The sequence below is a fragment of the Myripristis murdjan genome, chromosome 17 (assembly GCF_902150065.1).
Source record: "Myripristis murdjan chromosome 17, fMyrMur1.1, whole genome shotgun sequence".
Classification (NCBI taxonomy): domain Eukaryota; kingdom Metazoa; phylum Chordata; class Actinopteri; order Holocentriformes; family Holocentridae; genus Myripristis; species Myripristis murdjan.
Genome location: NC_043996.1, coordinates 26,355,975 through 26,368,986, shown reverse-complemented (window position 1 = coordinate 26,368,986; position 13,012 = coordinate 26,355,975). Strand labels below are relative to the sequence as shown.

Below are 13,012 nucleotides of genomic sequence, written 5' to 3'. Positions count from 1 at the left end.
AATCAGCTTTTATATTCAAACATGACAAATGGCGATAATTAACCCATTTTCATCAGGGATCAATTTTGTAAATCTGGAGGCAATTTCATAGCACAAAGCCTATTTCACGCCAGAATGATATCATTATGAATGAAATAATTGGCAAATTTCAGAAAACAAAAACAAAACGTAGAAGGTGTCTCAGCAGCACTGAGTACATATTGCTAGCTACAGGGTGAGCTAATGTTAATTCAGTGTTACTGATGAGACAGCTGCAGGTAAAGGAGGTTTCGAAAGTCATTAGTGGCACTGGTGAAGGGCAACAACTCGCTGATGGAAAACTCACCAGTGACAACAGTGGGACGATGTATTTCCAGCACAATCTGAAGAAAACATGTCCTGTCATGTCCTCAATAACATTATCAAGGCAACCCACCCCTGATGATAAGTCAGATTGTCCATTAGTCCAGTTTCATGTGATATGAAGTTCTTTGATTTACACCTCAGAATCCAGTGACCTCAATTGTGATCCAAACAGTACAAACAAAATAATATTTAATTAGGTGCAGTTGATGCAGCTGTGGCTAAGGCAATAGTTAAGATTTCTCTTGCTTCCAGATTTTGAATTGTGATAATGTTGAAGGAAAGAAAAAGAAAAACCTGTTACTCTGAGCAGCAGCACCTGAGCCAAAGCTGTTTTCAAACTGTCAAATGACAAAAGGACGCATCATATAACATGGCACAAATAAAAATGTAAATTCTTTATCTGCTTACCATAAATCCATCCAAGAGTCAGACATTCAAACAGGGCCATGAAATTCAAGGAGGCTCTGCTGCAACCATAATAATCAATAAGCTGGAACACACATTCCCCTCCCTAGAGTAGACAGGAAGAGAAAACAGAAGATTTAAATTGCAGCAGTTTTTTCGGCATGCTTTAATGATGATATAAAGCTCACCTCAGTAACTAAGGTTAGCTGCATCAGGAAGGTGGGCAAACAGACGAGCAGGACAAAGACTTCATGCCTTTGTGGTGCGTGAAACAGTTTAGGAAACAAGTCGCTCACTGAGGTGTCGAAAGCCCCTACCGTCACAAACTGGGAGCAAAATGAAGTGAGCAAAAGCCTTATTTTCATGTGCCTGGAGTGCACTGAGTAATAAGTAGTGGGTAATACAAGGAGACAGCCTTACATGTGTGTCGACACTCAGTGTAATAAGCATCAGGAAAAAGCAGACAGTCCAGAGCTGAGGCAATGGCAGCATGGAGGCTGGCTGAGGAAAAGCAATGAAAGCCAAACCAGGACCTTTGTGTTGGAAGGATACAAGGAGCAGGGAGAGAAGGAAGGAGCTATTTCAGCTATTTCATCAAATAATTGTATGTGGATTGGAAAAAGCTTACATTTACTTGTGGATTCTTTTAAAATCTTAGAAATTGCGGGCTTGAGCCACCGTGTCAGTGGAAACTCTGTGTTTCTGAGCCATGAATCCAAGCACAGAGAAAACTGCAAATCCAGCAATAAAACTGGTCCCACTGTTCAGCAGACAGAAGCAAAATGTGTCCCTACATATCAAAATACAAGAGATAAAACAGCCTTATCAAAAAATGAAATTCTTACTGGTAAAGGTGTTTTTCATCGTCGCTGTAGTTTTAAATATTTAATGGTGTACAGTGTTGTCTTTGCTCTTTTGGTTTTGAAATTTTCGCTGTTTATAACTGAGAACCTCATCTGGAGCTGTTAACATTAACATGCTGCTTTTAGAAAAGCTAATGTGGACGACTTTATTCCAGCGATGGAATACTAGTTTGAAGAAAGTCTGATGTCTTGGAAAGTTAATTTTCGCATCAAGAATATCATGCCATGAATACATCGTGACTGAGGGGAATCTAATGGCTGGTTAAAAGGTAGGAAAAATTATTTGCCAGTTCCAAAATATGACCACTTGGATAGATATATAAAGATAGTTTCTGGCTAGTAGATCACTTCCATGTACATTGTGCCTTAAACTGACACTTTGAAGTAGTCATCACATCCAAAATTTAAATTCAGTTCTTCAAAGCCTTTGAACAGCTGGTCATTCTGCAGCTTTTTAAAAAAATTTTTTTTTAGTTTGCTTGACAAGTTGATGCTGTTCTTCCATGTCACTCAAAGTAAGGTTATATCAGCTGAATGCATTAAAATGTAAATGTAGGTGACACCACTGGCAACGGTGAATGCTTTGATTTAGAAAACCAAAGTATGACATAGGAACTATGTTAGAGATATGCTATGTTGATTTTGTGACTACCTCAGGATCAGCCAGGCGGTTCAAGTCTGGATGCAAGTAGAATTTAATCCCTTTCCACGCTCCAGGCAGAGTCGGCCCCCTGACGAGCAGCACCAGGAGCATCACATCGGGGAAAGAGGCTGTGAAGTACACAACCTAAAGAGACAGGGCCACTCAAATTACCAAAAACAGTTATGGCTGACAAATTCTATAAAACAGCAGCACTTTATGGTGTTAGAGCTACACATAATGGCACAAAATGTGTAATAGATGCAACTATGGCTTCCAGATGTTTATCCTTTTAGATAAAATGTTACTGTAGGACCTTTCCTGATAATTTGACACCTTTCCAGACACTGAAGTAGCAGAGCACCCAGCTGACCAGCCATTTGTCAGTGATTACCTAATGATTTGTAAAGCTTAAAGAAATCAGTGTAAAAGCTGATTACGCAGATAGATGTTTGGATGGAGATAGATATTTTATAACACTTTACATAACATGTATGTTAATGGGTAATAAGTCGCTAGTAGATCATCTATAAACATTATTTCAATGGCAATTATAAAGTTGCAGCTAATAATTATAATACCTTGTTAAATAGTTAATAGATACTTTGCAAAGCATCTGTGAACATTATTAACATGGCTATTATAAAGCTGCAACTACTGCTTATAATAATTAAATATAACCACAAGTGTTGATTCTCGGGCGTTAAAGCCAACACAGACTGTTACAAAGCCTCAACAGCTTAATTAAAAATATCCAGCTTTATAATTAGTTTAATGATGCACTACACAGTTTTTATTAACTATTTGTTAATGGGTAATGGGATGGCTATCATAGTTGGTACAGACGTTAGTAGTACTTGACAGTGTTATGACATATCTGATGTATCTTAAGTTTCTTAAAGGTTTACAAATTTGAAATTCATTAACAAATACTTAATAAGTGTTATGTGTGCAACGATAAACTGTTAGTAAGCAGTTTGCTGTGTAATAAGTAAACATTGTTAATATTTCAACATTAACTGGAAAAACCTATAATTTACTATTTATTAGTGACAGTTATTATATTATAGTGTTAGGCCAACTTAAAGCATACAAAAGTATGACTTCAGCTTTCTATAGCTCCCTCGTTACCACAGGCAATGCTGGACAAAAACATCCACCTAAGTTTTATTATTATTATTATTATTATTATTATTATGGGCTCATATTAGTGAAAAATCTCCAGCATAACTTGGCATTCCCCAAAGGAAGACACCAGAGTTTACACAAAATACTTTAATGAATATAACCTGCTGGTCATGTGTTCACTGATAAAAAGACATGCTGATGGCCAATTGGCCATCCTGTAAGTGAGGACACGGGACCCTCATCAGAAAAGCTGCCATACATACGATCAGATCACAGGAACAAGCTTTTCCATCAGCTTTTCCAAAATATTGATTTATGCCCACAGACAGCTTGAGTGAGGTATAAAATACACAGTTTACCCTCGGAAACCTCCCGGCTATAGAATAAGCCTTTATCACCGGTAGCATGCACCACCTATTTACATATATATTTAAACATTTTTATATCAAACTTGAGACAACACATGGTACTTCTCATTGCAGAACTTACACACACAGGTACTCACAAAGAGGTTAAAGTAAAATATATGGAAACATTAACATGCTGAAACTGACAGATTTTTTTTTCGAGTGCTTCAGTTCTCAGGTTATGTTTTTGTCCATGTGACGTGCGGCAGCTGAGGGGGACTTGACCTGAAACACCAAGTGTTTCCTAATCAGTGCTAACTAAATTGTCTGAAACCGTCCTCCATCACTTCTTCTGGAAAAACCCCATGATTGAAGCTTGTTTGGTTCCTTTGTTTGCACTGGCGGCAGCTTTCTTTTGACTTTTCGTCGGCTTCTCGTCCTCTTTCCTGCTTGCTGGTATTTTTGCAGGGATTGGATCTTTCGGAGCTGATCTGGTGGGCTGAACATCGTCTTCGGTCTCCGAGTACGACTCGCTCTCATAGCCTTTCTCTGTCACTGTGGACAAGAGATCGCCTGGGGTTAAATATTTCAACAAATTCTTCAACTACACTTAAACAACCTGTGGCCTTATTCTGGAGAAAAAACATACTGGTTTATTTAGCAGCTTTTATCTGTTATCTTCTTTATGTACGTACATTTTTTTTGGTAAAACTAATTCTATTTGAAATAAAGTGAAAAAATGTAACCCAGTCAAAAAATTTATTAATTTCCCCTACATTTAATTCGCATTCACAGCATTAACTGGCACCATACCTATGCATCCCTCTTCATCCACAAAGGTACGAGATTTCAGGACCCGCCTCCTCTTCCTCGTCTTAATTCCAGAGTTCTCCTGCTGCACAATTAACAGGAACAAATGAATCATTAATCACATAATTATTCAACATATAGTACATGAACATTTTATTTAAGTCTAATAAAATAAAAATAAATACATAAAAACACCAGGACTTTGTATTTCCTACAGATTGACGCTAAAGAAATTACATCAGCATCACCACACACATCACATGTAAGGCGATGCTTCACTTTGCTAGAAAAATTTATAGTTTTATTTTTCGGTTCTCCAAGCCCAAACTGTTTTCCTCGGTTACTGTATGTTGCACCAGTTCTTGGAACCTTATTTCTGCTCTGCATAAACAAATAGTGGTGGTGGAAACACACAGACCTGAGGCAAGTCATTTCAAAGAGTATGGATTTATTTGAATGTCTTGATGGAGCTGAGTGTTTACCTGCGGACGGGACGCGGACGTCATCTCCTCTCGTTCGGAGCGGGGAGACGGCTCCCTCGCTTCGTGCCTCTGGGGAGAATCTGGAATGACTGCATGGTAAATAAATGTCAGTTTTCCTTATGCTCGATTACAAGGATCCTTCATATTTCCCCTGTTCAAAAGTCAATATTTTTTTTCACAGTGTTCATTTCTGGGAAGAATGTGGCAGAGGAATATGAGTCAATCGCTCTCTAGCTAATACACATTCTTCACAGTGACTGTAACACTATGGGACATGGCAGTACAGCTGCAAAAAAAGTATTATGTGTACTCAATCAAATGTACTCATTCATTTTACTCTTCATGCATTTGTTCAGGGAGCCGTGGTGCGAGGCAGTTTGCACAATCGTATTTGACAACTTAAATTATGAAGCTCGACTCGCCGGCTACACTCACCCTCGTCGTCGCTGCTGTCTGGCTCAGGTTTCTTAATCCTGCGTCTCTTTTTCTTCTCCATTTTCTCCTCCTCGCTGTCAGAGTCCTCTACTCGCTTGGTTTTGCTTCAAGGGGGATCAAACGTTTCAAAATTGAATCATGTTTAGATCCGTTTCAAACATTAAAACTTCATTAACATTCAAAGTTTTAACGCAGACAAGAAAAATTGGATCAAGGATAGAGACATTTTCTGTCCTGGATTTGATTTTTTTTGTTTGTTTTTGGTTGTTGATTATTTGAAGTTATCCACACTGAAAGCTGAATATGTGCAGGCTAAAAGTGATTTTTTTTTTTTTTTTTTTTTAAATCAAATTGCTAAATTCAGTGTCCTAAATCAATTTTGGCTCACATTTTTTCCCCTCAAATATGTAACCTTTCTTGTTTTCACTGCTATTCCGTGAACAGAAACATTTGCTGCGGTACTTTAAAACTTGCTCGCTCACTTCTACAGTGAACCAAGTTAGTAATGACTGGAATGAGAAAAGGAAAGGAAGTAAGCAGGCAGCCAATCAGGAGCCATGTTTGATACAGAGCCACTGATTGGCTCCCAGTCAGAGAGTGTAAGGCAGTCAGCGGAGATGAAGTGAGCTTTTCTAATGGTATCTTTTATATTTAAAAAGTTATTGCCCAGTATTGGCTGACCTGTTTAAAAAACAAACAAACAAACAAACATAATAGCACAAGAGATTATATTATTAGCAACATCAGCAAGTGTGACAAATCATTATCAGTAAGTAACACAGTTGTCTGGCTAATTTTCTAATCCTGCTTTGTGAAATACCGTCTGGTCATTTGTTACAGCCTTCCCACAGGAAAACACACACACACACACACACACACACACACACACACACACACACCTCCTGGACTCTTTCTTCGCCTCCCTCGGCTGCTCCACTGTGACAGCCTCTTGAATTTCTTCAGCTCGTGAACTTGAAGGTCTCTGCTCCACTGAGGAGGATGATGGGGCTCCTTCCTCCTCCTTCACAGTTTTTTCCGGTCTCTCTGGTGAGGCGAGGCACAGCGTTCAGTCACAAAGTTCATCATCCAACATCTTTTGAGGGTCAACATTAATATTTTATTCTGATCTCATTTTGATTCGACTCATCTGTTTTTTCTAAACTACTCAACATTATTTGATGTGAGCTAATAATTTGATTAGAATTAATATTTGCCCACTCAACACCCTGGAAGCTGCTTCCCTCTCTCTGTGGTGCTTCTATTTTTCCCCCTCTTGTACTTTAAGATTTATATATATATTTTTTAAACCTTTATTTACTCAGGGTAGTATGCTCCACACGTTCACACCTGCGAGCTGTCCACTACAACCACAGTCTGCCCCGCCAGCCACCGAGCAGCTCCACTGGAGTGGTGGGGTTTTTGGGGTTAAGTGCCTTGCTCAAGGGCACATCAGCAGTGTAGAGGGAGAGTGCTGTTCATTCACTCGCTCTGGTCCTGGGATTAAACCGGCAACCTTCCGCTCACAAGCCCCTTCTCTAACCTTGAGGCCACAGCTTTTCTCAAGTGTTTTTTTCTTCTTCAAAATGCAGTAACCCTTAATATAAAGCTAATTTAATATAATATAAAGCTCATTTATACTCAGTGTTATACTCAGTGTTACATTCAGATGTTCATGTGTTCATTTCGTCTGAATTTGTGCATAAAACGGAGCGGTACCACCGGAAATTGTGGAAGGTGTAGTTCAAGCTAATAGTTTAAGCGAGACCAATCCATGAGCGAGACATGGAGAAGACAATTTTAAAATTACTAATATTAGACAAAAGAATTCTCCACCGTCATTTCGTGATGTGTTTAATGACCTCGCAGACGTCCTCGCCGTCAACAACGCCGCCTCAGGTCCATTATTACGCCCTCCTCCACCGTCGCCATGTGTGTTGTTGGCGTCAGAAAGTTTAGACTCTGAGCTGCCCTCTAGTGGATTTATTGCTTAACACTGATGCGAACATAAAGGATGCATGGAAGTGTGTGTATTGTCGTACATAAAGGGAGCAAAAATAAGCCTTTAGCCTTCTTTTTAAGGTTATGTTCTCAGCCCACACACACACACACCCACACACACACACAGTAATAAAGTGTAAAGAGACTGAGCTGGTGTGAATGACTCTGATTTCACTCACTTGCTGCTTGATTCCCAAAGAAGTTGGCCATTGGATTGGTCTTTGCAGCTGGTTTGGTTTTGGGGGCCTCAACCTACGATTTAACAACACAATTAAAATAATAATAATGATAATAATAATAGTAATAATAATAATACTTGAACAATTTACATTTCTACATATACATTTCTTTATAAATAATCATCAGCCACACTGAAGAGCTAAAACCATACCACAGCTGCACTCTCTTTCGGCTCCAGCTTTATCTCCTTGCCGGCGTCCTCGTTCTTGGGGGTAGGCTTATTTGCAAACATTCCCATGATGCCTTTAGGCGGCTTGGTGGAAGGTTTCGAAGCCACACTGGCGTGGCCGTTCATGACAGTTTTTGCATTTTGAGGCTCTGGCACCACAGCCCGCTCCATCTCCCTGGCCTGCTGCACCTCCGCCGAGGACATGGGCACCGCGCTGGCACAGCGAATGGCGCTGTACCTGCAAGCACAGCGAGAGAATTCACCACCGGCCGACACACGACCTACACCACCATCAGCTGATCATTCTGGTTTTGATCTCTGAACTCTTTTGATTCTATGAATTTCTACTGACAATGACTGACGAGGGTCAGTGCCTCCGAGTCAGAGGTGATGTTTTCTCCCAGAAAGAGAAGCTCATCAGGGGTGAACAAATGGAAAGCAGAGGAATTCAGAGTTAAGGGGTCTTAGTTACAGGTTAAGGATTTTCTGTTCCAGGTCTTATATCTTGACTGAATTTGACAAGTAAACTCTGTGCTTCCTCTGATGGAGGCTGGAAGTGGCTGAATGACTGTTAACAGGACTGCAATACTCTATGTGAGATTAAAGCGGGTCTACATCTACTTGGAATATGCAGTCATGTTATTGGTTTAGCCTCGATTTAGTTTAAGTCAACTGTGCTGAGTTTTCTGCTTCACAATCAATAACACATACTGACAGCAGTTGCCAAAGGAGGCACAAGAATTGATGTTCCTGCTTTGTTTTTTTCCCCTGTGGCAGTTCATTTTTCCCCCATCGGTCTAAAGTTTTTTTAACCAGTGACCTTGTGGGCCAAGCACAATTTATTTTATTTCCCAACCTTTTACAAAGTCCTAAAAACTATAAAATACCATACATTTCCAGATCTTCCACAGCTGTGTAAAACCCCTGATCCCTCTCCAGCTGTACCTGCTGCAGTTCTTCAGGTTGTTTTTCACAGCATCGTAGTCGACGCTGTAGAGCGGGCCGCTGTCTTTCAGTCCAGCTTTCTGGACGCTGTACACGTGGACGCTGACTGTCACACTCATCTTGGACTTGACATCTGTAAGAAGGAACACACAACATCACGTGTCTGCTGGGAAACTTTAGACGGAGCTCATTTCTTTCTTTCGTTATTTTGAATAGACCCTCACTGCCCACCGTACCTATTGTGATATCAGCCAATCAAATCAAAGCTGCGTAGTACTATCTGGCGCATTCTACACCATGTCTGTCGATATTTTTACCATAAGAAACATCCATTTTCCATGTTATTAGAGATCTGGCGACAGACTTCTGGTGTTAGGCCACCAAAAAGAAAACGAGCAGATTAAGAGGAAAGTCACGGATGTTGGTGAGAGATTTTTGCAAGAGGTGTCATCTGAGCTGATGAGATCCTGGCTAAAATACAAAGCTCAAAAGCAAAGTGTGTAAATAACGTATGACATAGTTTTATGGCTGGTAAGAAGAATTTTTGGCTGGCATTTTTCTCAGTTTACTTGACATTGGCAGATGAGCCAAAAGGTTCATTTTGGACCCTAGCAGGAATGTACCCAGTGTTTAATGACAGTAAGGCTCAATCATCAAAGGTCAAAAACATGATCTGTGTTGGTGCTGCAGCTTGTTGCAGAAACCTACCTTCTAGCTGCTCCTCTCTGACCACTGAAACTCTGTGGCTCTGAAAAGGAAGCAAGACAGAAAACTCTGTGACAAATAAAGTCAAAACATGTCTACAAAAGGTGAGGATGGTGCCAAAACTGGCTCTGGTCGATTTGCTTGCTCCCCTACCGTTTGGCCGTTCTCAACCAACTTGCCAGACACAAGATAGGTGGCGTGGAGCTGAGCTGAGCTTTCTTTCCTCTTGTGATCCAGGTAATGGTACAGCATTCTGGAAAAAAGGACACACATGTGCATCGGTATTTTAGCTTTAAAAACAAGTTCCTGTCTCTGTATATCAGGGCCTGTGGATGGAAGTTAACCTGTATGGCAGCTGAACATGACAGACTTTCCTGCTCATCTTCATTAATGTGCATTGTGCTTTCTTAAATAAAATAAATATGAGTACTTCTGATTCTACCTGCCATTACACCATATTTTCCAATACTGGTTATGGTTAACCAGAACAAAATATGGGTGAATGTTTAATCACTTTACAGACTATATATAACTGAAGTGTATGCCATGCTGAACTTGCACAATGTCTTAGTAGGTCATGTCAAGTGCCAATATCTACCTGTGAGACTGTCTCAAAGGCAAATTTATTGTGCAAAATTATTAGTTGATAGCAATGCTTAACGATACATCATTATCATATTGTTTTCTAGACATGAACATGCATGACATTAAGTTCTCAAAACGCAACAGGATGGAAGATAATAAATTTAGAGTTAGCCCAGGACAGTGATTGGTCTGTTCTGATTGAAAAAATATTTTGAGAAAAAACATTTTCTACATCCAGTTTGTCATATTGTTTATTTTTTGAACAAAGCTCAATTCAAATAAGTGTGAACCCATAGTCATATCCTCTATCATATCACTATTGAGATATTTGGCATTAATATCGAGGTATGAATTTTGTCCATATCATGCAGCCCTAGTTGATGGTGAGTGTTGTCAGTGTAACCAAGGCAGTGAAATGGTTGACAGCTGTGTGTTACTTCAACTCTTGCTGTGAAAATAACCTTTGCAGCCGTATTTTATGTGACAGCACAGGAATACTCACTGTTTTGCCACATTGACATGGACCCCCAGAGTGAGACTCAGCCATTTATAGGTCACCTATTAGATAAAGACAACAAACAGTTAAAATGTGCGTTACCTGTATCGCTGGCTGTCAAAATGATCAAACTGGGGGAAAGAAAATTTAAGCTCTTCAGCCCATCAGCAGTGGCTCCCTGTAGTTCTACCAAAAAATAAAACAGAGATAAATAACAGCTATATCTATTTAGTTTTTGTTGCATAGTGGGCAATCTTCTTATCTCGGAGTTCAAGGTGATACTGTGACAACTGTATTTCATCAATAAAAATATGTGTCACATCCTACTATGACCATCGCCTGGGGTCTTTCCCTGCAGGTTTCCAGCTACACTCTGAAAAAAGAAAAGTCCTGGAGGAAAATAGAGAGTTAAGTTCTGCGTGGACAGATTCATTTGCTTCCATTGCCAGCGATGCATGCTTACCTCTACACTTGAAATGTGGCACCGTAATAACACACAAACTCTCCTATTTTTTTTATGTTTACTCTTTGCAACTATGTGTTGTATTTATTTCAAAGTGTGCTCCTTTTTATTTGACTCATTTTTCACAAATATGGAGACTCAAACAGGCTTGCATAGTTCTGTGTTTAACTTATTTCACAGTAGGCCTACATAAACCAGTGTATTTTTTTTCTCCTCTTCATAAGAGTTTAGTATTTTCTTTTGCAACAAACTACAGTTTTGGTATGTATAGTATAACTACATATAAAACCTTATGAGCTATGTTATTACATCTGTTTTGTTGCTCCAGATGAATTTCATTTGGTGGAAAAGGGGCTAAAGTGGCTCTTTTGATAATAGCAATAATAATAATAATAATAATAATAATCCATTTTATTTATATAGCGCTTTTCAGTGACCCAAAGACAGATATAGATAACATGACATCGCAAAAGATACCTCATGTTAGTACATATACACACAGACAGATAGCATGACATCGCAAAAGATTCCTCACAGTAGTGTGTAAAGTAGTAGTAGTAGTAGTAGGAGGAGGAGTAGTAGGAGTAGTAGTAGTAGTAGTAGTAGTAGTAGTAAGGTTGCTGACTTCTGCGTCAAAGGAACCAGAATGCCGTTGACCTGGATGGCAGCTGCTTGTCAAACAAAAAGCCGTTAGTCTTCGAGTTAAGCACCAAACTCTCATTGAAAAAATCTGTCAATTTTAAAACGCGTCTCGTCGGCACAGTTTTATGTCAGGTCGAACTACATTTTCAATCTCAAATGAATCCTTGGATATCACTCTTCACTTCGGCGTACAGTAAACACAACAAGAGACTCATATTTCAACAAAGCTCCGAGTTTTGGAGTGGACTGTCCCCGTCATGAAGCGTTGGCGTTACAAAGACAACAACGGTTAATTTCACCAAATCAAACATGGACCAGCGTCGTTGGCGGCAGAAACATGACGGGGCAAATCCACCCTGAAATCTGAAGTTTGACCTGATTTCAGCGCTGCTTACTGAGTCATCTATACGCCGAAATTATCAAAAGACCCTAACGATTCTGAAATGGCCTTTAGTTGTGCTTTGTAGTGCATGTAACGCTGCCGAACAACAAGCAGACCGGCATATTAACATGAACTCTGGACACACCGGCTCACCCGTCGGCGCAGCTCACTGATACTGTGAGCGAGAACATCTCAAACCAGTGCTTCACTTACTATCTTGTTGTGGTCGTTGACGAACTCGTCGATGTTATCCAGATAGAGTTCATCCATTGTGTTAATTTTGATGTGTCAACGAAGCTCGCCGCTGTGTCAATTTAACTGCGCGGGAACACTCTTTATTTACTTCCGGTGATTTGTCACGTGTGCTGCTCTTTCCTCCCTGTGAGACGAGACGCTGCCCTCTAGCGGCGAGCAGTGGCTATCTATGGTGGCTACAGCCTGAGGTCACCTGGCTGTGGTGCATGATAAACTGTCCAGCCCCTCTAATTAGGTCTTTGATATAAACAAACAAACAAACAAACAAACAAATAATAACTTAATAATCATTTAAAATGAATGTAGATCAATTTGCACATTGGTTCTTCTAAATTTGCACATTGACCTACCTCTATGCACATTTTATACACCCATGCACACAGTTTTTTCTGTTTTTTTTTTTGTTGCACATTGCTTTTTGAACACTGGGTTGTACTTAGGTTATTCTGTTGTACTCAGATCTTATTCTGTTATACTTAGATCTTATTCTTTATTTCTATTTTTTGATTTACTTAATTTGTAATCTGTGGATACTGCTGAAGAAAATGTGAATTTCCTGCAGGATGAATAAAGTATCTACCTACCTACCTACCTACCTGGTACTATTGAAAAGGAGTCTGGGACACTACACACACATAGCCACAGTGTGTGTTGTTTTACATAGTAACATAAATGTA

The 13,012-nt window shown here is 39.7% G+C and overlaps 1 protein-coding gene across 2 annotated transcripts; it reads right to left on the bottom strand.

Annotated features, from left to right (window-relative positions):
- Positions 1–3,513: 3,513 nt before the first annotated feature.
- Positions 3,514–12,445, bottom strand: pold3 (polymerase (DNA-directed), delta 3, accessory subunit). 2 transcript variants are annotated; one of them, XM_030075512.1, is made up of 12 exons: positions 12,294–12,445; positions 10,600–10,655; positions 9,666–9,765; positions 9,516–9,555; positions 8,808–8,940; positions 7,845–8,100; positions 7,633–7,705; positions 6,355–6,499; positions 5,456–5,559; positions 5,021–5,109; positions 4,542–4,623; positions 3,514–4,283 (listed from the first exon to the last, which is right to left on the bottom strand). In XM_030075512.1, exons 1-12 carry the CDS (start codon positions 12,348–12,350, stop codon positions 4,072–4,074), a joined length of 1,347 nt encoding a protein of 448 aa, XP_029931372.1. In that variant the 5' UTR covers positions 12,351–12,445; the 3' UTR covers positions 3,514–4,071. The 2 variants fall into 2 exon arrangements, with proteins under 2 accessions (XP_029931372.1, XP_029931373.1); XM_030075513.1 differs by having other exon boundaries at positions 4,542–4,620.
- Between the last annotated feature and the right edge of the window lie 567 nt (positions 12,446–13,012).

What these genes read in the sequence shown, in the direction of transcription:
- pold3 (XM_030075512.1), bottom strand. Translation starts at nt 12,350, where the DNA reads ATGGATGAACTCTATCTGGATAACATCGACGAGTTCGTCAACGACCAC. An exon ending in TCAACGACCACAACAAGATA is followed by an intron (nt 10,656 to 12,293) that starts GTAAGTGAAGCA and finishes TTTATCTAATAG; the next exon opens with GTGACCTATAAATGGCTGAG. An exon ending in CTTTGGGAATCAAGCAGCAA is followed by an intron (nt 6,500 to 7,632) that starts GTGAGTGAAATC and finishes TCGCCTCACCAG; the next exon opens with AGAGACCGGAAAAAACTGTG.